Source organism: Aplidium turbinatum, chromosome 12 (assembly GCF_918807975.1).
Source record: "Aplidium turbinatum chromosome 12, kaAplTurb1.1, whole genome shotgun sequence".
NCBI classification, from domain to species: Eukaryota; Metazoa; Chordata; class Ascidiacea; order Aplousobranchia; family Polyclinidae; genus Aplidium; species Aplidium turbinatum.
Genome location: NC_137483.1, coordinates 15,303,007 through 15,324,865, shown reverse-complemented (window position 1 = coordinate 15,324,865; position 21,859 = coordinate 15,303,007). Strand labels below are relative to the sequence as shown.

Below are 21,859 nucleotides of genomic sequence, written 5' to 3'. Positions count from 1 at the left end.
TTGGGAGCACCAACAAAGACTGATTTGCTCTCACATGCTTTATTTCTCCCTGAATGTAGTACAGTGATTACAGATAATGGAACTTGGCTGTTGTTCTGGCGCGATGTCCATTATTCGAGTCTCATTTCACAGGAAAGTAATGAGAAAAGTTGAATGGCTTTCCACCGTTCTATTTACTTTCACACACGACTAATCCTTCAGTCAATAGGTAGTTAATTCAAAACTTTATTGTTTTCTATTCAGGTGAAAGTTAATTGCGAGGCCAGAAAGGCCACCCTCTCTGCTGTTATCGAAATGTACTTTATTTAGTTTTTATAACATTTCCACATGACTGAAGTTTAATTTTCAGCTACTTGTAGATTAAAGTTTAGATCTTAGGAAAATCAGATTAACTCTATTTACACAATAAATGATGAGTTCAGTTCAGGAAAAAGCATTGCATTGGTTGTTTTGTTATTCATGACAGGTTTTCAGCTCCGTTTAATGTTGTCATAGTGTTTTGTGCCAGAAGTCAGGTGAAAAAACTGATGAAATATTTCACAAGAATTATACTTTATCTGACTGTGTCTTGATTGAAGCTATCAATACAAGAAGGAAAGAAATCCCGATTAGAGACGTGTTTTGCAGTTTATCGTGAACGTCTTAGCACTATGGCGTCCTTTTTACTACTAGATATGTTCTTCTGATATTTGTAATCGCTACTTTTCCGACAGGTTTTGTTTAAGAATACAGTGCAATGTGCATTTTTAATTAGTTTGTTGAAATCTGCTCTGTCGTGTCAGTCATGCCACTGAAGACAACGTGATAGATCCAAGCTATACATTCAGTTTATACCTTCCGCACTTTGAGGTGAAACGAACAATTATATGCAGTTGAAGATGCAATGTTCCGTCTCAGAAAAACCTCGTAGTTTTCCGCCAGCGAATCTTTGGGGAACTGGTAAGTTTTGATTTGTGAAATTTTATTGTTTGCTAATAAGGGTTTTTTAACTGGCTAGAGTGTTACAATTTCCACTTTTCTCAAAACAGTTCAATTTCAAATGGCGCGACGACAAGTCTATTTACTTGTCATTGCTTATTGCGTGTCTTCAGATGTGCTCAATATAGAACGGTCCCTTACTGAAGCTCTAATTTTCTATGATATCAAAAATCGTTTCAGTTTTGTCGCTGCTTCTGCATTAGACTATGCGCTGTTGACCTGCACCTATGTTCATTTCAATACGTATCATTGTTTTAGCTTTTTGTTGCTCTTTTCAAGCTAATCACTGCCCGTAATTGCTTTGCGTTTGCGATATTGCCACACCGGAAACTACGTAAATTTAAACTTTGAACTTGAGGTTTACTGCAGCGTTGAGAACCAACTGTGAAAGGGCATTTTGGATTTCTGATTGTGATCATCCAAAATACGATCGCGTCTCTATCAACAAAAGCTTCTACTTAATTAGCTGGTTATCGGAATTGGAACACGCTTGACCTTGACCTAATAAACAAACTTGAATTGTGATTATGTAAAAATATTTAAAAGACGTGAAAAGAGCAACATTTGTTAGCTGGTGAAACCTGAGCAAGCTGCATCATATCAAGTCGTGTGCAATTCACAATATTTCACATGTTGAGATTGCATATTGCGCTTTGTAAATTGTAATGCTGACATTTTCATTTACTTAAAACGGCATGTTTGTAATGATGGAAACGGTATGCAAGCAGGTGAAAAGTAAATTTTAAGCCTCAATTTGTGTTCATATAATTACAGGAAGTTCGCAAAACGGTCCAGACTGGGCTTACAAGCCAGAGTCTGCCCCAGGGAGTCGACAAGTTCAGTTGTGGCACTTCATCTTGGAGCTGTTGCAAGATGAGCAGTATCAGGTGAATCCTGCTTAAATGTTGTGTTGTGAGTCTCAACTACATTTTGGCTTAATTCCCCCAATTTGAAAGCAGGCTAAGTTTTTGGATTTCCATGTATTTTTGCAGCGTTGTTCAAACTTTCAACTAATACTTGAAGTCAAAATAAGATACCTTAATCCTCGCCGAAAGTTTTCTTGCCACCAAAGCCTGTCTTACAACGTTGCAGGCTTTGAATCAACAGCATATTTTTCTAGCTAGATTTGCATTTGGTCGTGCGCTTCTTTTTCTCGCTAAAACAGCATCATCATTTCTTTAGGATATCATAGCTTGGCAAGGTGAGTACGGGGAATTTGTCATCAAAGACCCGGATGAGGTTGCTAAGCTGTGGGGAATGAGAAAATGCAAACCTCACATGAACTATGACAAGCTCAGCAGAGCATTGAGGTGAGAGGAATTTGAAGCTGTTTTTGTTGTTTATACTCCTTAGTTATGATGGAAGCGTTGGGTGCACTGACAGCGGCTCCTTTAAGCGGCCGATGAAGCTAATTTTTATTATTTTAGTCAAGAAGCAGTTTGCACGTTCATCTGTGGATCAGTAATCGATGATTCTAACCAACGGTTGGTGCGTAAGGAAAAAAAAATTGTTTGCTGATTAATGCTGTTTCATCAGCTGTTTTTCTTGATCGTTATGATGGTCTTCAACCCTGAGCATGAGAACGAAGAACAAAACATTAGAAGCTACAAGGTTTCAAAAATGTCCGCCACATTGTTTCAGCCTGCTACGAAACATTCTGAACTCAATTTAAATCTAAAATGATAAGAATATTGTCTTTGGGTTTGCAGTGGGTCCAAAGAACTATATAAAACGTGTTTTTATTTTGTGTATACTTCAGTTTAGCTCTAGCTCTCAATCTTCTGCTCTTCTGTTACCACTTGGTGCGATTGTCTCTATTTATTGCACAGATATTATTACAACAAGCGAATACTTTACAAAACCAAAGGCAAGCGGTTCACATATCAGTTCAACTTTCGGGAATTGGCCGCTCCTATTGGCTTGTCACCGCCTTTGCCCCACAACCAGGTATTTTGTATATTTAATTTTTTTTTTGTTGTTTGTTTTGGTTATTTTGCATAATACTTAACTCTTGCTTATATCTAGTTTATACCACCAGCGAAAGTTATAGAAATTGTTTATACATTGGTAAGAATGCCAAATATTTTGTTTTTTCATAAAAATTAGTCAAGGGAAGTGTGGGTGCAATCGGACGCCTAACTTGTCCACAAGTGGCGCTGTATAGACTACCATAACCCATATCTAGTAAATGTTGTTCTTTTCACATTGTTTCAAAGTCACTAGAAACTTTTTCACGCTAGATATTCACCTCTTGTGCGATCAAGGTTGTTAGTGTGCAAAGTCTCATTTTGCATTGATTAGAAATCTGATTTTTCACATTTCCAAGCTTGCGCTGGTTCATTTTCTGCAGCCGGAAGAACAATTCAACGGTTCGTTTATTCTTTCAATTTAACACTCTCAGCTTGTGCTTGCAGATGACACAAAACGCGATGGCAGCAGCCATGTCAGCTCATATGGCTGATATGCATCGGCGTGCCCAACAGCAATCTCTCACGGCGGCTGGAGCTAATAACTTGCTGAGTACCATGCGGCAAAACACAGGTAATGTTGCATTGAGTTGTCCCATATTTATCTTGCTGTTGTAAAAGCGTCGTTACTTTGCTGACAAAATGTGACCTTCATACGTTAAATTTATGTAAAATAGAACGAATTTTACCAATATAGTAATGAATTGATATCCGTAGGAAGCAAAGAAGAGACAAAAGATAACAAGTTTTCAACGCCACATGAATCCCCTTTGCAATCACCTGACCCCACAGCTTTACAAAGAGCAGGTTGGTTCGTTTAAAAATATTGCATCAAAGTTTTTGTTTTTAGATTCCAATATCTGAATCTGAGACGAATTTTGATGTTTGATTGCAACTTTTTAATTGATTTAACAGCAACTCGGCTCTTGAGAGGCTCTGTCAGTGACGGCAGCGAGGAATCTTTAGCCACCACGTCATCAGAAAGTGATGACGTCACGCGGGGCCTGTCGGCTCCGATCAGCCCATTAGTTGGTTCCGTACGGTACGGCTGTCACCCGTCGGTCATACCACGTCATTATCGTCATCGGGTAATTCCGCCCAGCGTCAGTAATCTGCTGTCACAGATACCAGGTATGAGTGATTACTGAAGTTCATTGTTTTCAAACCGCATTTTATTGCAGAAGCAAACTTGTTCTATCCCTATCAAACATCCTGACGTCACGCGCCTGTTAGTATCACACGTCGTGACGTCACTTAATCAAGCTGTTGTGTGTTTTGCGATGTCTTGTTTCTTGTGCATAAGATAATGCTGAATAAACAGTAACCTGAAAACAAGTGTGTTTTGCTGAACACTGGTTACTGTCACAGCAAGTGCTTAACACAGTTTCGTGTCCAACTCCGGCTTGCAAACTTTGCAATAGTTTTGCTGTTTCTTTTATTTTAACCGCTCTTTTAATGTTTTTTTAGGGATTGCTAATCTTCAAGTACCACCTGGTGGGGCCCCGTTAACGCCGGGAGGTTTTCGTGTCCCACTGGCTCTCTACCCGGGGTCGTTACCCACCACACCAACCTACATCGGTTACGTTCCCAGTCCAACCTTTTCGCCCTCATTCAGTCCTGCACAGACGGCCAGTCCTGGCATGCTTAACCCAAACCGACGTCGACACTTTTTCTCTTTCGATGTGGACGATATCAAGGCTTACCATACGTAAGTGGAGAGGCCTGGAGAAAATTTTACGTTTTTAATATCCAAGAACGTTTAAGTGATGCAAATTAGCCTACTTTTACTTTGCGGAGGACATTCCCAGTCCACAAATAGGTTCTTTTTTACATTGATCCAACGTCTGCAGATTTTTTCACTTTGGTTTTTTAACGTATTTTTTGCAGTCCACCGACTGAGTCACATAAATCAACTGAAAGTTCGACAAAGCCCACAACCACGACAGCAGCAAGCTCAAACAATGGGTTCCTGACCCCTCACACCCCCGGCACTCCCCACACTCCCTCGTTGTTGCTTTCGCCAGGTGCTTACCGGCACGCAGGGGCAGACACATCAAACGTCGCTTCGGGAGTTCTGCGATTGCAGAAACCCCCCTTGAGCAGGAAAAGAAGGTGAAAACAAATGCCCCCACCTTTGCATTTGTTGATAAATAAATCATTTTAACGAAGTGTGAAAATCTCATATGCTGTTACAAGCAAGTTTATTAACTTCCGTAAAATACCGTTTTCCGCTGGTTTTGAAGTCTCTTATTTGTAGATATAGTTGCTTGTTTACTGAATAAGCTTTTGATAGCTTGGTCCTGACATTTTCCTATTGCTGTATGAGGAAACCTCCAGCACAGGCTTGACAACAGAGGTTGACAGTTTGAAGTTTCCGCATGTAAATCACTGAGTGAAGCTACTTACTTCTGAAATCCTCTCATTCGTTTTTCAATTTACAGCAGCACATCGGGTGGTGATTTTGCTTCAAAACTCATCAAGTCGGAAGCGAGCAAGAAAGAGAACCGAAGTGACAAGCACCGAGCTGATGACAGGCGCACGGATAAGAAAGTGTCAAGTGGCATACTCGCCGACAGTACCGTGGATACGGAGAAGACATCCGATAAGCCAAGTGGCACGAAAAACGGTTATCACCCGCAACAAAATGGAAACGTCTTTGCTGAACCTTCGAGATTAGGGAAGCCACCGAAACTCCGATTCAAGGTATCAGAAGAAAACTTTTTCTATTGATGTAAAATTATTCAGAAAGTTGAGTTTGTTGTGCTACAAACGCATAGAACTGAGTAACATAGCGATTTTTCTGACCAGGGCACAGTGTTGCACCGAGAACGTGCTCTGAAGAGCATAATGTTAAAATATCCAGTTGCATTATACAATTCTATATGTTGGTGATACAGCAATGAGAATTTGCCAAACCTCATATTTCATTCTATCTAAAAGTTCTAACGACCACAGTTATGCAATATTTCCTTTGGTATTATCCTTGTGTCTTGGGCTCTGTTCCTCACTTTAAAGCGGCTGTGTACATCGTACAAGAGCAACGTTTTCAAACAATTAACACTGACGAGTATTTTGTCAGAGTCGCGTGTCCGATGAAATAGACGTCAGTGAGCACTTTGGTCACTCTTTATCGCTCAACTCTCCTTCCCATATTATGACGAAGTCTCCGACTCTGTTCAACAACAACTTCCCATCCCATTCTCCAGGTATTGTTGGTGTGCATGGAAACCTATGCAGCAAAAGCTGGCATGTTTTCATCGTTTCAACGTCTAGCGATGTTGTAACAATGTAAAAATGACAACTTTTGTTGCCTGGGAAAGTGTTATGCGTTGGACTGAGTTGTTACATTTTCTATTACGGAATGTGATTTTAGTTTTAAGAAGCCACTGGCAACTGGGATCTAAAACATTGTTTTGTTTCATTTTTGGGCTTAGTTAGAATTTAAGACCACGAAACGAAATTCCTATGTCAACTAAATTCAAAGCTATAAAATACAATAATACTCGTTATAAAAATGAAAATATAAGATCAACTAATACTGTATCATCAGTCATCCACTCGGTGTAAGTTTCAATTTGAGATCGTAACAGAACAATTCCTCAAGCATCACATCCTTCAGGTTTCATGGTTCCTCGGACATCGTTTTTCCCGTTCCATCCACCATCCGGGCTCTCCACCCAGACTCACCGTCCAAAAAGAAGCGGACACAGCATCCGTGACATCCTCGGGCACACTAGCGATGATGAGGAAAATAAAGCAAAGCCAAGCAGCAGTAACGACACGAGCGTGACATCATCCAGCGGGAATGACGTTCTGGTGACGTCACGAAGAACAACTGACGAAGAACCAATGAACGTCAGCAGCTCTTCTGAAAACAGGAAAGTTCCGAATCAGAAAGTAACCGATGCGGACTTGAGCACGGATGAGGAGGATGTCCATGTTGACGTCGATGATGAGGAGCAGCTTTGGAAATAGTGGATTGTGAAGGGGGAGTCGCGCTGCTTCGATTCGGAAAAAGCTTGCTTATTTAATTTAGTCGCTTTTGCCAAATGTTGTAAAGTTTTAGCCTTTTTTTTCTCTGTTGCTTTTTTGTCATTTTTTTGCCATTTTCACTTCGTTTGTCGCCTTCAAAGCTAGCTATCGCCGTGTCGGTCGGCAGTCCACCCCCAAAAATATGTGATATTTACGTCTCATCAACGTCGCGAGATGGTGAAGTAATGTCAAGATTCTGTCACAAATAATTTTTAATCTAATAATCACTAAAATCACAAATAATTTTTGTTTGTCAGTTGACATGCAATTCATAAAATTTGCAGAAACTAGGTTAAAAGTTAATTTAATCGTAACCCGAAATACCTGCAACTTCAGCGCAACCGAACTTGGCTTTTGGAAGTTCTCGTTGCAGTCAAATTAATTGAACAAACCAACTGCTTTCACGTTGATTTCCATAAACTCTGAATTGTACAATCAAACATGCACAAAAACATCACGATCTGAAGTGCGTTGCTAATCTACTAATCCAACATTGGAGCCAGTAAAACACTGGGCTGTTTGATTGCTTGCTAACCTGATTAAGAATGTACTTTCAATAGATGTTCAATTACGTTAAAATAACGTAAAAGTTAATTTTTTATCGGTTATGAATTCACCTTACACAACATCTGCTTGATAGTATGCAAGCGTCTTCCAAGGATCGAAAATTTTCAATTCTGTTCTAAGTCTTTGCTGGAAAGCTTGTTGTTTTTACGTTGTTTTAACGTTGGGCGACAGTGAAACGATGTAAAACGATTTTTATAGTTACATTTTGTACTTTTTTGCTAGTACGTGCAGTGTCTTTGATAATGTTTGTGTCTTATTCTGCTTTATCGCTGCTTGTATCTTTTAGTTTAGGAGTCACTAGGGATGTTCGAAACATCTATTTCGAAACGAAATTTCGTATCGACGCAAAGTTTTTTTTGTTGTGATTTTGTTTCGTGTTGAGTTGAGCTTTTAGTGAAGAATTTCTTTTCATGCTGGTCGGGCTTTCATAACATGAAGTTTTATTCTGTTTTACTTCAAACAGCTCCTAGCTAGAGCTATTTATCTTGTTGACAAATCAGTTGTTGTACATTAATTCAACTCTTGCAGACGTTCAATCAATGTGAACAAGATTGATTTTGTTAAGGGATTGAATACTTTGCAGCGGGACTAGAGCAACCGTTGTTCAATGTGCACCATAAATTTCCAACGTTTGTTCGTTGCAAGAATGTCTAATCAATTTGCTTGTTTAATTTCACTGATAGATCTTTGCAATTGCATTTGTAATCATTCACTCAAATTATTTTTTTCTTTTTTAATTGTCTTTTTATCTCTATCCTCCACTATATATTTACCTCGTTATTGCGTTTGTTAAACGTTCAATAGCGTTAAGCTTTTGTTGCAAAACATTATCTCATGGTTAGATAGTACATTACAGATACTACATAACAAAAGCCTAATTAAAAAGTTATTTGAATAAGAAACTCTTGAGCCTACCTGACTTGCTGAAATTTTAATCAATTGTTGCCCTACCAGACAACTACACATCATAATGTTTATTTGCCAAATGTTGTATTACTGCTGCCAATGACTTAAGTGCCTGCGGATTTTTAACACCCGGTTTTGAATTGTCTTTGCTAGAAACCCTATTTCTGTAATATTTATAACTTAGTTACCTTCGACTTGTTTCATATAAAAATATTTTTAAAGTTTTCCATGACATCAGAAATGGACAGTCTTCGTTTTCTTTTGTCTATTTGTGAAGGTTAATAAAATCTGTTTATTAATTTGCATTCTTAAAATTAATCATGTTTTCATAAAGTAAAGACACTTACTCCGCTAAAGCAACTTCATTTACGAAAGAAGCACAAGTGTTGGTATTGTTGTTGAACAAGCATACCACCTCGTTTTTTTCTGTTTTTTTTTTGTTTTTTTTCTTGCGTTTGCCTTTTGAAACTTTTCCACTGCGCTTCTCTTTCTGTATAGATTTGCTTGTAAGGGTACTGGCTGCTTCCCGCTTTTACTAATTCCAAAAGAATAAAATTTCTTGGAATATTGTGTGTGTTGGCAGATGATTGAAGGAAACTTCTTCGCGTTGACGATTGTCATGGGCATTGATTTACCTCTGTTTGACTTGACTTTTAAAAGACATAGGATTTACATCAATGTTAAAAAACCAAAAATCAAATGTCAAATCAAACCCCATTGCGTTCAGATTCAGTGCGTTCTGTTTTAGAAATGTTAAGCTTTTTAATCGCGGATAAATAAACACTTTTTCAAAAGTTGCTATCAAATCTATTTTGTCAGCTGTCTTATAGTTAATGTCATGTTTGTTTTGGTTGAAAAGATGGCAACATTAAGTACAAGACAATGACTTGCTTACCGTCGTTGTCACGTCACCGAAAGCCTGAGCGGAATTGTAGTAGGCTATGCATTATTGTCTATAACTTTTTATTTCCTTTTTTCATGAGCTATGGAAATCACACAGTTTGATTGTGCAAACGAACGTTATTGTATTTACAGACGGTGTGTGCTACAATTTTCACTTTGATTTTGCATGAAAAATTTACAAATAGACAAAAAACTGCTCTTCGTCTATTTCAATTAAAAATTATAACAGCTTCGAAGTTGCATTTTTTTTCGCAAACTTCGAACACTTAACTCGGATAGCCGTGCTAACATTTTACACAAACAGTTATATACAAATATATGTGGGCATAGGCTAGTAAAAGACATTGAAAGACTGGTAAGTTTACTTTCTGGAAAGAAGAATTATCCCTGTTATCAATTACTGAACAATGGTCGCCATAATTGACAAACGTTTTGTCTACGCTGAAGGTTACGAAGAAGCCAGAAATAACAACAAGCTTTCGCTCGCAGAAACTAAAAGAAATGTAGGCTAATGCATAAAGCATTCCCATGTTTTCACCGACATCTTATTTGATTCTTACAGCTGTTAAATAGCTACTGCTATAAGACTAATTTTCGCAGGAGAACGACAGGTCGTTTGTTGAAAAGTTAAGCATTGATAGAGTAAGAGAAGCTACTTCAACAACAACAACGTCAAATAATTTTAACTTTCAACAGGAGTGGGTCTTTTATACAAAACAACTAAATATCATTGGCTTCTGCGAGGAGAATTCTTGAACAGATGATGTCAAAAAATATTTTTGCTTTTAAGATTCTTGAGATCTTCTGCCAGACGAGTCATATCTACCTCGAAATTGGACAGCGTGTCAGCCTCCTGGAAAATAAAAATTGAAAACCAAGTTTATCATTTTATGATATGAACTTGCTAGGGTAATTACTAATTACGACACCATGTGAACATAACTTGGCGCAGGACTGACGAGAACTAACATGGCCGAAAGGATTGTTTGCTTTTTAAAATCTCTGCAGCCTGAAAGAGTTTGAATAGCCTAACTTTACACAACTAGTCCAATTTTCTTAGACTTTGGCTCAGCTTTGAAGATAAGGTTTATTGACGAAGCTCACCGGGTTGCTATCATGGCTTCTGTCTTGCAAGGCCGATATTGCCGCTTCCAAAGAAGTCAAGTCGCCATCGTTTACAGTCTCGGGATCGTCACGAGCCAATATGCTGCTTGCACCTGTAAAAAGTCAGCTGAATATTTAGAAGTTTACACTTCTAATAATAAAAAGATTCAGTGCATTAATTCCGTTGAAAAACAAACAGAATAGCCACAGTTAAAAATCGTCTGAATTTATTTACTTTTTGCATTTTCTTTTTCTGCAATCTCTGGAGAATTATTGAGTAGTTGTGGATCGTTTTCATCGTCGTCATCATCAACAGCTCTGAGCTCATTTTTTAAATAATTTATTGGAATAACTAAAAATTCTTCCTTGTCATCTTTTGATGATGTCATAAATGGAGTATCGAGTGAAGTGTCAAATGCTTCATCGTCGTCGACCTCATTATTGTCATCCGAAGGCACTGCAAATGACGTCACCAGGTGTTACATCATCATGCCATTTATTTTATCATTTTCGAGAGACTTGATATCCCTCCGGTTGAGGATACAATGAATGGAACCAGTAGACTGAGTAGAGTATATATCTACGGTGGGATGGCGCAGCGGATAAGGCGCTCGCTTTCCAATCATGCAATCCTGGTTCGACTCCCGAAATAATTTCTTTACAATATCAACGAGCGCAACAGCATTCTATGAAGGAATTTACCCAGTGAAACCTGCTCATTGTAATCAGGGGCGCCGGAACGATTTTTGACTGAGGGGCAGGATGATGAAAAAATGGCACTTTGTTGCTGAAAGGCCAATTTTTTTTTAAGTGTTAAGATAAAATATAGCGATAATGTTCATCTATCAGCTTATTATCCAGTAATGATACAAGTGTCCGGTATACAAAGAACAATGACACGGAAGGGCATCATGCTATGTTATAATGATGTAACCTACTGTGATACAGAATTTTCTGTCGTGAATATTATTTTGAGGCAAAAATGAAAGATTACAATTTGGCTAAAAGCGAATATAAAAATTGTTATATTGCAATGCATCTGCCCCCCGCTTTTGGCGCCCCTGAGTGTAATCTTTGCTAGATTGGTTAGTTTGGTTTTTGAATCTTTATCCTCGGACTGACAAAGCTTTGATAGGTTATTCCTTGATAGTTTCCCACAACTTACTTGAAGAGACTTTTGACGCAGGGCCGGTTACCGAGATTAGCATAGTGAGGTCTCCGATTGTTGAAATGTTATTACCAGGAAAGAGCTCCATCTAATGCATTGCTCAATTAAGCGCACACCCAGAGAGTCGAACCAGCGCCGATTAATCTTGAAGCTTCTTCAGTCACGCGCTAACCAGCTGTGCTATCGGGGCGGACTTGTTATTTTCGCTCAACAATCTTATCACTGCCACATAATCTACTAACAGTAGACTAGTCTGTCTTCAACCTCAAAAAACAATTCAAAAACGTAAAGCATTTTAAACAAGACTGTAATGTAAGGAAAAAATACCTTTTTCAAATCAGGTTCCTAAAAAATCTAATTTGAATATTCCTGATAGCCTAAGAATCCACACCCTGGTTACGTGTATGAATTTGTGATTACCTTCTTCGACTTGTTTTGCTTTCGAGTTCTTTATTTTTGTTTTCAAGCCCTTTTTTTCCATTGTAGATTTTTCGTCAAGTTGATCTGCAACTTAGCTAGGTCAGCAAACAATTGATTTTTTGCTCTTGTGACGGTTTATTGCGACAGTTTTTCAACCCGAGGTCGAGTAGAAAATTATCTTAGTTGTATTCGGAGGCATCTGAGGTTGGGTTACACTTTAGCTGTTTTCACTCATTACTATTTAATGAGCTAAGACATCTTGCAAACCTCGTGAAGGTATTTGTTGAAACTAATCCATAAACAGAAGCTCATTTATGATTAAACTCGTTATTTTGCTGCTGTCCTACATTCGGCCACGTTATTTTAACGTCAAGGCATTCATTTTATTGATTTTTGTTCATTGAACTTTGCTGACACCATACGGAAAAAAACGACTTCACTGCAGATTGAAAAGAAAAGTTATCGATTTAATTCTCGTGATAGAAGAACTGCAGTTTTGAGAAAACAAGATAAGCCAAGCGCGAAGGTTGCGCACATCAATATCAACAATTTTAAAACGTGTTTCACAGTAACAACATGCGTAAAATTTCTTAGACTATCGGTTTGTAGTTGATGTCCAGTGGCAAGTGCAGAGGGAGTGGTTAAGGCAATTTCCTTGTCCCCATTTTTTTCAAAAGTGAGTTATTTTAAACAATCAGTTTGGTTTGTTTTTATATGGTAGCAGTCAAATATGGCCATTTTATCTATTTTGAGATTTTGCTCCAGATGTTGCAATAATTTTTGAACTATTATTTTAGTTTTTTCAAATTCAATAGCACTGAAGATGAAATAGCTTAACTTTTGAAACGTTTGCTGCATGTGAGTTTATTATTTACATTTAGGGCTATTTTTTTCTTTTTTTTACCAATTTTCTGCTGATTTTTATCTCAACGCAGGTAGGGCCTACAAGTAGCCTATTTTAAGAAAGTACAATTTTATGGCATTGCAATTTTTTCTGTTCTACATAAGAACATACGTTTACAAATCAAATAATGAAAATGAAGCGGCTTATAGACTATGTTGCAACATAGGATACACCATAGTCTATACTAGCCTACATTAAATATCAATTCATCGTCTATTGTGCAATGTCGTGCAATAGGCGGCCTATAAATGACTAATTTACAAGCCATGAGCAAAACAAACGTAATCAATCTCATGGAATGCTCTCACCACTAAGAAAATCCTACGTGCTCATCTCGTCATATCTAACTAAGAAGTAAGATGTTGTTTTCGTTATTATTTGGACTTAAGCTAACCCTGCTCAACGTTGTACCGTACTTTTAATTTTTATTGTTATGATTAATGTTTGTTTAAATGTAGTGGATTAGGCTATCATTTTTTCTTTACAGACGTTGCTGGTTTTGCTAGAGTTTAAAAATTATTATTTAACGCGATTACTTTGTTGTCAACAATCTGTTTATGACACGGTACAAATATTTTTCTTTTAAAGTTCTACCTAGAAGAGAAACCAATCCAAAGAGGCAGATTTAAGCAACTTGAATTTAGTTGATCAACAAAACCATGTTTTTTTTCATTCACCTGCTTTTGATCCATCACGCTTGACTTCTCCATAATCAGCTTCGATTTCATTTAGCTGTGACAACGATTGGAGCTCATTCTGTAGATCGGTACTTGTTGGAAAAAGTTTTTCTGCTAAAGAAAACATCGTAAACTAAAATTTTAATTTTTGCTTTGTTAATTTGCTTAAAACTGTAGGCTACACGGAGAAACGCAAGTGCACTAAAGAAACTGGTTCGGCTTAAGGAGTGTGAGCTTAAGCAGCGCATTGGACTGTTCTTCATTCAAGAGCACCTAGAGAATGGAATAATCACAGACAACACTTTGATAATCGGAAACTTTGCTTTGCTATCTTCAGCAATTCTGCCTGCGTCAGTGGTTCAAAGCCTCTACATTACAAGTATGCGAAACTGCCAGGAATAACCTTACTTTAAAGAAGCTTTCTCACTCCAAGAGTTTTTTTTTCAGGTTTTAAAACCAACTTAAAATATTACTTTTCTTACCACAATTCTCTTTTTTGCACTTGTTTGTGACTTCGAAAAGGGATTTGCAGGCGTCAGAAAGTTCTTCTTTATTTCCACTCATGACAATTAAGTACATTTCCAAATAGCAACCGGATATCTGCATAATCACAGATTTCATTAACTTTAATGAAAATAAAAAATATAAAACAATTAAATACACTATTGTTATAAATAATAAGTTACTACCAACAGTTCTTTTTGTAATGATTTGAAAATTTTGAAATTTACTAGGCTGAAATAAAACAAAACGTTGTTGTATAAGAACAAAACTGAGCATTGTATCAAAAATGTAATACTCTTTTCATGATATCAAACTTAATTAAGCTACTGAAGTTTACAACATAAAACCATTGTATCCATGGGCATAGCAAGGCTACTATACCATTGCCATGTAGCCTATACAAGTTAAGCGAATATTTTAGCTACAAGCTTCAAACGCTTTGTTCGATACATACGCAACCCATAACCGGCCAAAGGTTTTTAATGTGATTGTCAATTATGGATTTTAAATCATGGTGATGCCAAACTAGGCTACACCCACTTTTATCTTATCTCCCACATCAGAAGGGTTAGGCTACGTTTATTTTTTATAATTTGCAAGATATTGTACTTTTTATGGGTCATAGGCTTATAAGAGTAGTAAAAAAGATCTCAACACGCACAGCTTTGTTAAGGCGTCTGGTAGGCTCAGGCTGAGGGGCGGAGTTGACACCCTGCGCATTGTCACCATTGCACATTGCCACCATTGCGCTAGTTCACGCTCCAGCAGAATACTGTGCACCTGTGTGAATTCGCAGTGCCCACTGCCATCCAATTGACTTTGCCATATCGTGGCTGGTTGCCTGCGACCTACACAATCAGGCAATCTCCTTGTCCTTGCAGGCACCAAACCAGCTGAGCTTCGTCGCAAAGAAGCCATCCTGCGTCTTTCTCGCCGCGCTATGAATCCCAACCACTTGCTCCACTCATGTCTCTAGGAGTCTGTATGCGAGCAACCCCGGCGACTGAAATCGAGACACCCATTTGTACAGGCCGCACAACTCTTCATGAAAATCACTGAAGACTTTTCCATCAGTGCGGCTACCTGGGCGGACCACACAGGCCCCCATCCAACTGGAATGCTTTTGCCAAGGAAAGCCTGGGTGCGTACTGGCGTCGGACTATTCCGCTTCAACATACACAAATGGAGAATGGCTCCATCCGTGATCTGTGAGTGTGGCAAGGAGGAACAAACCGCTGACCAGTGACCACACCATCTGCAGTTGCGCCATTTACCATGCGCCAAATGGTGTGCGTGGTCTGCGAGAACTGGATGACGAATCTATTCAGTGGCTTCTCGACATCCGCTCAAACATCTTGACCGGGTCGCCGCCACTGCCCAAGAGTGGTAAAAGCAGAGCCCCTCGACCCCTGGCGTGGCGAAGAAGGTTTCCACGAGTAAGAAGAAGAAGAAGTAGTAGAAGTAATAAAATTGGTTTAAGTAATTTAGTTGTTTTGTTGAAAGCAAGCCTGTCGCGAGGCATAACAATTGTCAAATTGACAATTGACTCTTCTGATGTGGCCGGAAGAGTGGAGCTGCGCGTCCCGTAATGTAGGCTAATGTCCCTATTGCCATACACTAGGCTATAACCTAATTTTAAGAACATAAATGAGCAAGAGTCATACAAGTAGTCTATATAAGTATTTTTGAAGTCGAAAGTCTTGTAGCTCGTTTCAACGACTATATTATTAGCATTAGCATATTTTATTTATTTAGGCTAGATTTAAATTAACTGGACTAAAAGTAAACGAAAGCTAGTTTTTATACGATGTGCCCACATTTTAGCATATCAATAAATGTCTTTCATGGTAGATGACACAACCACATACGCTCAAAAGGTATCTACCAACGTCCATACGAACGCTGTAGGCTATTATAAGCTACTGTAGTAGTCCCAGCTTATTAAGATCGGACAATATTAATAGGGTCGGCCTATTAAGCGGGGAACGATTCTCTGCCCTACAAAGTCAGCAGTTCTGGACCGGACCAATATGGGCTTAATAAACCGGGACTACTGTACAAGTGTACAAGCACAACGTTGTTACAAAGTTTGTCCACTCCCTGGCAACATCTTAGTCCTAACTTGAATACGTGAAAATAGGGTTTAGTAAATTGTTGGATCCTTTGTGAGCTTTCATGTGTAGTTTATCAATCATTATTATTTGATTTTTCATTAGGGTTTGTCGATAATAAATGTGCAGATGGCGAGCGGTCAATCAATAAATATCTATATCTTTTGCTAATAAAATTATTCTGCTTTCTTCTTTTATTTGTAATCTGAAAAGCCATTACTTTGTTTGTTATTTTTTGAAACGCAGTTATTGACATTTGATTATTAGATTTGCGAAAATCCTCTGAAGGAGATCATTCAATAATTGGTTGTTAGGACAATGAACAAATGGACAAAAAGTATACAACAGCAGCCAAACGTTTCTAAACGACGTTATTTACTCTTTGGGATTAAATTCGAATGTTCATTACGTCGAAATCATAACTCACTTCCAAAAGGTATGAAGTCGCATTCGCTTCTCTCAAAATATTTACAAATGACGTAATAGACCATTGAGAATACTACTTTTAATATTTCTGAGTTGAATCACCAGGCAATTGCCGGAAAGGAGAGTTTGTTACTGGCAACAACAAACAAACTGTGGACCAGCTCTCCAACAATAGAGAAGAGTTTGCGTGATATGGTTAACAAAATGATATGACCGCTCTCTAGGTGCACCCCCAACTAGCAAAATTGGCTGCCTTTTTTTCACTGATGAAGGACCAATTTTGTTGGCTGGGTCAATGCTATTTCTATTTGAAATGGTATCTATTGGATACACCTAAAGATTTTTTTTGAAAACATAAATGTTTTTATTTTAAAAACATCTAAAATCAAATTAGGCCTACCAGCAGCCTACAAATTCACTTTCGTTGTTTTCGATGTTGCACGAATTTGTAAGTGTTTTTTTTTTTCGCAAAACCTATCATCTTTTCAACAAAATAACCGTAGGCTATTTGCACTTCAATAATCACGGGTCAAATACCATTCGGTTCTTTTGTAATTTTTATCTCAACGTTGTAAATCATGTTCTAACAAAAGAAAAACCTTATTTTTTAATGGCATTTGATCGTCTTGGTTTTCTTTCTCTGTCTTTGTGTCCACAAGGTTGCTGTCTTGAGTTGCTGTCACAGGAACAGGACTGCAGCTGCTAACTGTAAAGTGTAAATAAGCCAAACAACTCATTAGGGTTGAGGTTATGTGTGCACTAGCCTATAGGCCTATGCTCGTCGTACCATTGCTGGATCGTAGGCTACAATCCTAAGTTACAGTAATCACACACATAAGAAGAAGACTTTCTTAAGGCGAATATTTTCATCCGACAAAACAATAGAAAAGATAATTATGGCTGCTTTCTGACAAATCCATGCTTTCACAGTTAGCCTACTTAGGCTACATAGACTTGCTAATGTTAGGAATGTATACGCCTTAGCCGTTTGCAGTGTAGGCCTAAAACAAAGACATAAAAACTTTTGAAAAATTTGATTTGAATCTTTTATAAAATTTTACATTCTGTAGCCTATATGAATGCATATTGATAAATTATTGATGTTTTTTCGTTCCGCATTAACTGAACTTGTCACCATGCCAGTGGCAAGATAATATTTATCTTTCAAAGTTTCCGTAGCTCCAAACAAAGTTTGAGTTTTTTCATTTTTCATCATCGTAAAATCCGAAAACAACTGAAACGACCAGACCGGGAAGTTTACTCTATAAACTTCAAGACAAAACTGATTCACAATCGTCTATATAGATAAAGCTTTATCATTTGAAAGCTTTTGCACAGCTACTTTAGGCTACTACTGACCTCAACACAATAGGTAGCCTATAGGTCATTTGGCCTACGGTTTTAATAAATGTGTGCAATGGCTGTTTATATCCTGTATATTAAGGTCAAGCCACACTTTGTAAACTTGTAAATCAGAAATTTAAAGAACCTGTTCCACAAAAATTTAGAAATCAGCTCTTGTGAATGGAAGTGGCATTGAGTAAGGACCTTCTGATGATCTCCCTTTTAGGGTGAAACAGGCTATTGAGGTTTTAGAAAGTAATAACTATATTTAATGTAATTTGCTCTGTTTGGCTTTTTTGCTTGGCATTGAGCACCTTTTTTAGTATTAATAGTAGGGGAGAACCTCCATCAATGGGACAAATTTTGCGTTTTGCTAATTTTTTTTAATTTTGTAACGAAATGCAGTGCTTTTTTTTACAACACTAATGCCAATGCATTTTTTTTTTCAAATAACACTTGGTTTGATTTCATTATCTCCAGTGGTTTAGAAATAACGCGCAGTTTTTTAAGGTTACTCAAAACGTCCCATTGTTGAATCTGGCTCCACCATTGGGACAGGCAATTTCTAACAATGGGACACAATTTATTATCTGTGTAAATGCACATTATAAACTTGATATTCACTTTGTTATTGATTATATTTACTGTAGTGCATTATTAAAGTTTTCTAAATTTTTCTCAGCTTCATCATTCAAAATCTTTTTGACACCATAATGAGGTTGAAAACTTAGATTGCTTTTAAGATCATTATTTGCTTGGGCTCTTTTGTATGTGTCAACCCAGCTTTTCAATGTTTGGCTTGGTATGTCAAATTCTCTTGCTACAGGTCTATTTTTTCCGGTTTGTATTGCTTTTTCAACAGCAGTTTTCATAGTTAAAGGATCTGTGTTTCCCTTTTTACGAATAAGTTGAGTTGATTTACAATGTCCCATTGATGGGCAAGACCTGCTGTCTCATTGTAAGATGCCATCCGAAAATGCCAAAAAAAATCAGCTAATTTCTTAAAGACTACTTCACTGACAACAACGTTTTGTCCTAAGAACTGCCAGACATATAGACTATGTTACCATGCTTTTTCAACCTGCTTCGCCAAGTATGTACAAAAATATCTTCAAGACAAGTGACCTATCTTTTTTTACTTTGGGTATCAAAAAACACACTTTCTTTAACAAACCAGCCATGCATGCAAATTGAAGGATCCCACTGTTGGTACAAGCGAAAGATTACATGGCGAATTGAAATTCGTCATATACGTTGTGCTCGCTTGATCAACCAAGCGTGGGAGACCAAGTGTCCCATTGTAGAATCGTCCCAATGATGGAGGTTCTCCCCTATTTATTGTTTAGGTAAAAGAGATGTATATTAAAAGAGAATAACTTATCACAAGATGGTTAAAATCCTTTAACTTCCAGACACATTTCTCTTTCAGTTCACTCGTGTGTGACCCTTTTCCTTCAAACTATGGGCTTGGGTTGGAAAAGCAAAGACAAAAATCTTTAACCTAACTACATTTTGAAAACAACACTGCAAAGATCATTTACACGAGTTCAAAATGGATTTTATGGCTGTTGACTATTATCACTGCTACTACTATAACAACGTTATCTACACAGGTTTAATTAAGTTTCCAAACTGAAATTTAGTGACAAAAAACATAACATATTGTAGGCTATAAAAAGTTATTTGTCGACTTTGAAAACAATTTAAAAAACTCAATATTATGAATACGTCACAATTGTTAGGGCGTTTTGTAAGCTCATCCATAATTCATAAATTCGTCAAGAAGGGATAGTAATTACATCTATTTAAAAGTGAACACATGTGGGCCTATGTGAACTATAGAGAAAAGTCAATGAATAATTCTTTTTATTATTTATTTGCGTCAGACAAAGCTGTCCATATCCAAATATATTGTAATATGTTACGTTTCAATTTTTGTTGGGCTGTGGGTTGTTTCAACAAATAGGCTAACTACAAATGTTCTGTGCATGCCTTATTTTAAAGTTAGCCTACGTTTATCATGTTATGGGTCTTCTCGATTTAAAATTAAGGTTTATGAGATTGAGACTATTTTCAAAAAACAGTTACCTTAATGGTAAGCTAAATCTTGTTTTATTTTAGAAATAATTTGCGACAATGTAAGAGGTTGATGCAGCACTATGGTCAAGTAGAAAAATGGTTATGGTGCTTTTCGTGTAATGTCAAATCGTCTCTCGGGGACCTATAGACGAGTCCTACAACCTTGAAAGTCTGGAAAAAGAGGGAGACTGAAGGCCTGTGCAGTTCTTTTTCATTCAAAACAAAATCTCGTGCAAGTCATGTTAACTATTTACCATCCGGCCAACATAAAAACGAACATCATCAAGATAGTAGTTCAAAGTTTGGGATTGCAGTTCAAGATCTTTCTTCTTATTTTTGTATTCATTTATTAAGAAATAATAAATAGGCTAATTAAATTTATCGTGCCATTCAAAAAAAAAAAAAGCGATTATTTCATTACTTCTTTTTCGCACAAACCAAAAAGTCTTATCTTAAAGCATTTACTTGTAAGCATTTTGTGTGTCATTGAAAACTTGTTGAATAACAATATAAGGTAATATAAACTACAAACCTCAATCTGAAACCATACACTTTTGTATAATTCAACAAAAGTTACTAAATTTTAACATTTAGGCATAATAAAATGAAACATATTTGTTTAAAAAAGAGAAGCTTATATTCATAGTACTTACTTTTACATGTTAATATCATAATCACAAAACAGCTAAAAACGAAGTCATGCACGAATTCCATAACTTTCCTTCAATATTTCTTTTTACTGTGTAGGCTGTAACTGTCACCTATATCGAACACAACTGCAATGGAAAAACAAAACGTCGTTTATTTGCTGAAACAAAGAAAATCTTTACTGGAATTTTCGCATCAAATAAAAGCCAGCATATATGCAGGTTAAGTTTTTAGATTGCTAACCACTGACGGTTAAACCTACTTCGGCTACAGCCTATTGAGCGATTTTATCGGCTAACGATAGCAACTGTCTGCAATATAAATTATGTGTATCATGGATTCCCATCGCTGTAATATATGAACTAAAAAGAAAAAAGGACCAACTCTTCCAATGCAACCTTTTTCGCTTTTTTAGCATTTTAAAAAATGTTAACTCTCATTAAAAGTCACTCTCTCTATCAGTCACTGTAGCCTACTTTATTTGAGTTTTAACAGAAGACTTGTGTTTACTTTTAAAACTTTTACAAAAGCTTGATTACAATTTCACGTTGATTAAAGAATTTTAGGTGGCAGATCAACAGGTGGGAACTTCTGCTCAATGAAGCTGATGGGCAAAACATCTTTGTGGCTAATTGGAAAGGCATGAATAGAACTCTCAATGGAAGTCAAGCACCACCAGACTCCATTCGTTCATTCCCGAACGTCGACACCCGTCCAATCGGCCTGACACTACAGAGCCAGGCGTGGGTGTGCCTCAACCATTTCCGTACGGGTGTCTGGCTTTTCCGCTCAACAACACACCAATGATTTCTTCCCTTTCTTGTAAATGTGGTGCTGAGGAACAGACCGCAGGACACATCATGAACGATCGCACCATCTTCAAGCCACCAAATAGTGTGGAAGGTCTGCGTGTCTTGAATGATGAAAGCAAAGACTGGCTGCTCTTTAGTAGTCTTCTAGCATCGTCTTAAAACAGCGTGAATCTGGAGTGGTAAAAGGATAGACCCTTGTTAAATAATGAAAGTAAAAATAAAAAAGAAGGCTTTGAACGAACATTTAATTTTATCAGCAATAGATTTAAAATTGGTCCGATGTGTGATTGCATGTAGCCAATAGACCGA

The 21,859-nt window shown here is 37.4% G+C and overlaps 2 protein-coding genes across 4 annotated transcripts; one reads left to right on the top strand and one right to left on the bottom strand.

Annotated features, from left to right (window-relative positions):
• The first annotated feature begins 721 nt into the window (after positions 1–721).
• LOC145781001 (uncharacterized) lies at positions 722–9,022 on the top strand. Its single transcript, XM_082592697.1, has 12 exons — positions 722–939; positions 1,753–1,865; positions 2,161–2,288; positions 2,808–2,925; positions 3,393–3,519; positions 3,663–3,752; positions 3,861–4,076; positions 4,413–4,653; positions 4,833–5,057; positions 5,387–5,648; positions 6,025–6,151; positions 6,565–9,022. The coding sequence occupies exons 1-12, from the start codon at positions 867–869 to the stop codon at positions 6,918–6,920; spliced, it is 2,076 nt and encodes a 691-aa protein (XP_082448823.1). The 5' UTR covers positions 722–866; the 3' UTR covers positions 6,921–9,022.
• Positions 9,023–9,318: 296 nt separating this feature from the next.
• Positions 9,319–20,867, bottom strand: LOC145781002 (uncharacterized). Of its 3 annotated transcripts, none has more exons than XM_082592698.1 (8): positions 20,744–20,867; positions 17,267–17,373; positions 14,109–14,226; positions 13,627–13,740; positions 12,046–12,129; positions 10,693–10,914; positions 10,458–10,570; positions 9,319–10,206 (listed from the first exon to the last, which is right to left on the bottom strand). In XM_082592698.1, the coding sequence occupies exons 1-8, from the start codon at positions 20,802–20,804 to the stop codon at positions 10,120–10,122; spliced, it is 906 nt and encodes a 301-aa protein (XP_082448824.1). In that variant the 5' UTR covers positions 20,805–20,867; the 3' UTR covers positions 9,319–10,119. The 3 variants fall into 3 exon arrangements, with proteins under 3 accessions (XP_082448824.1, XP_082448825.1, XP_082448826.1); XM_082592699.1 differs by having other exon boundaries at positions 13,627–13,737; XM_082592700.1 differs by lacking the exon at positions 10,693–10,914.
• Positions 20,868–21,859: the final 992 nt, after the last annotated feature.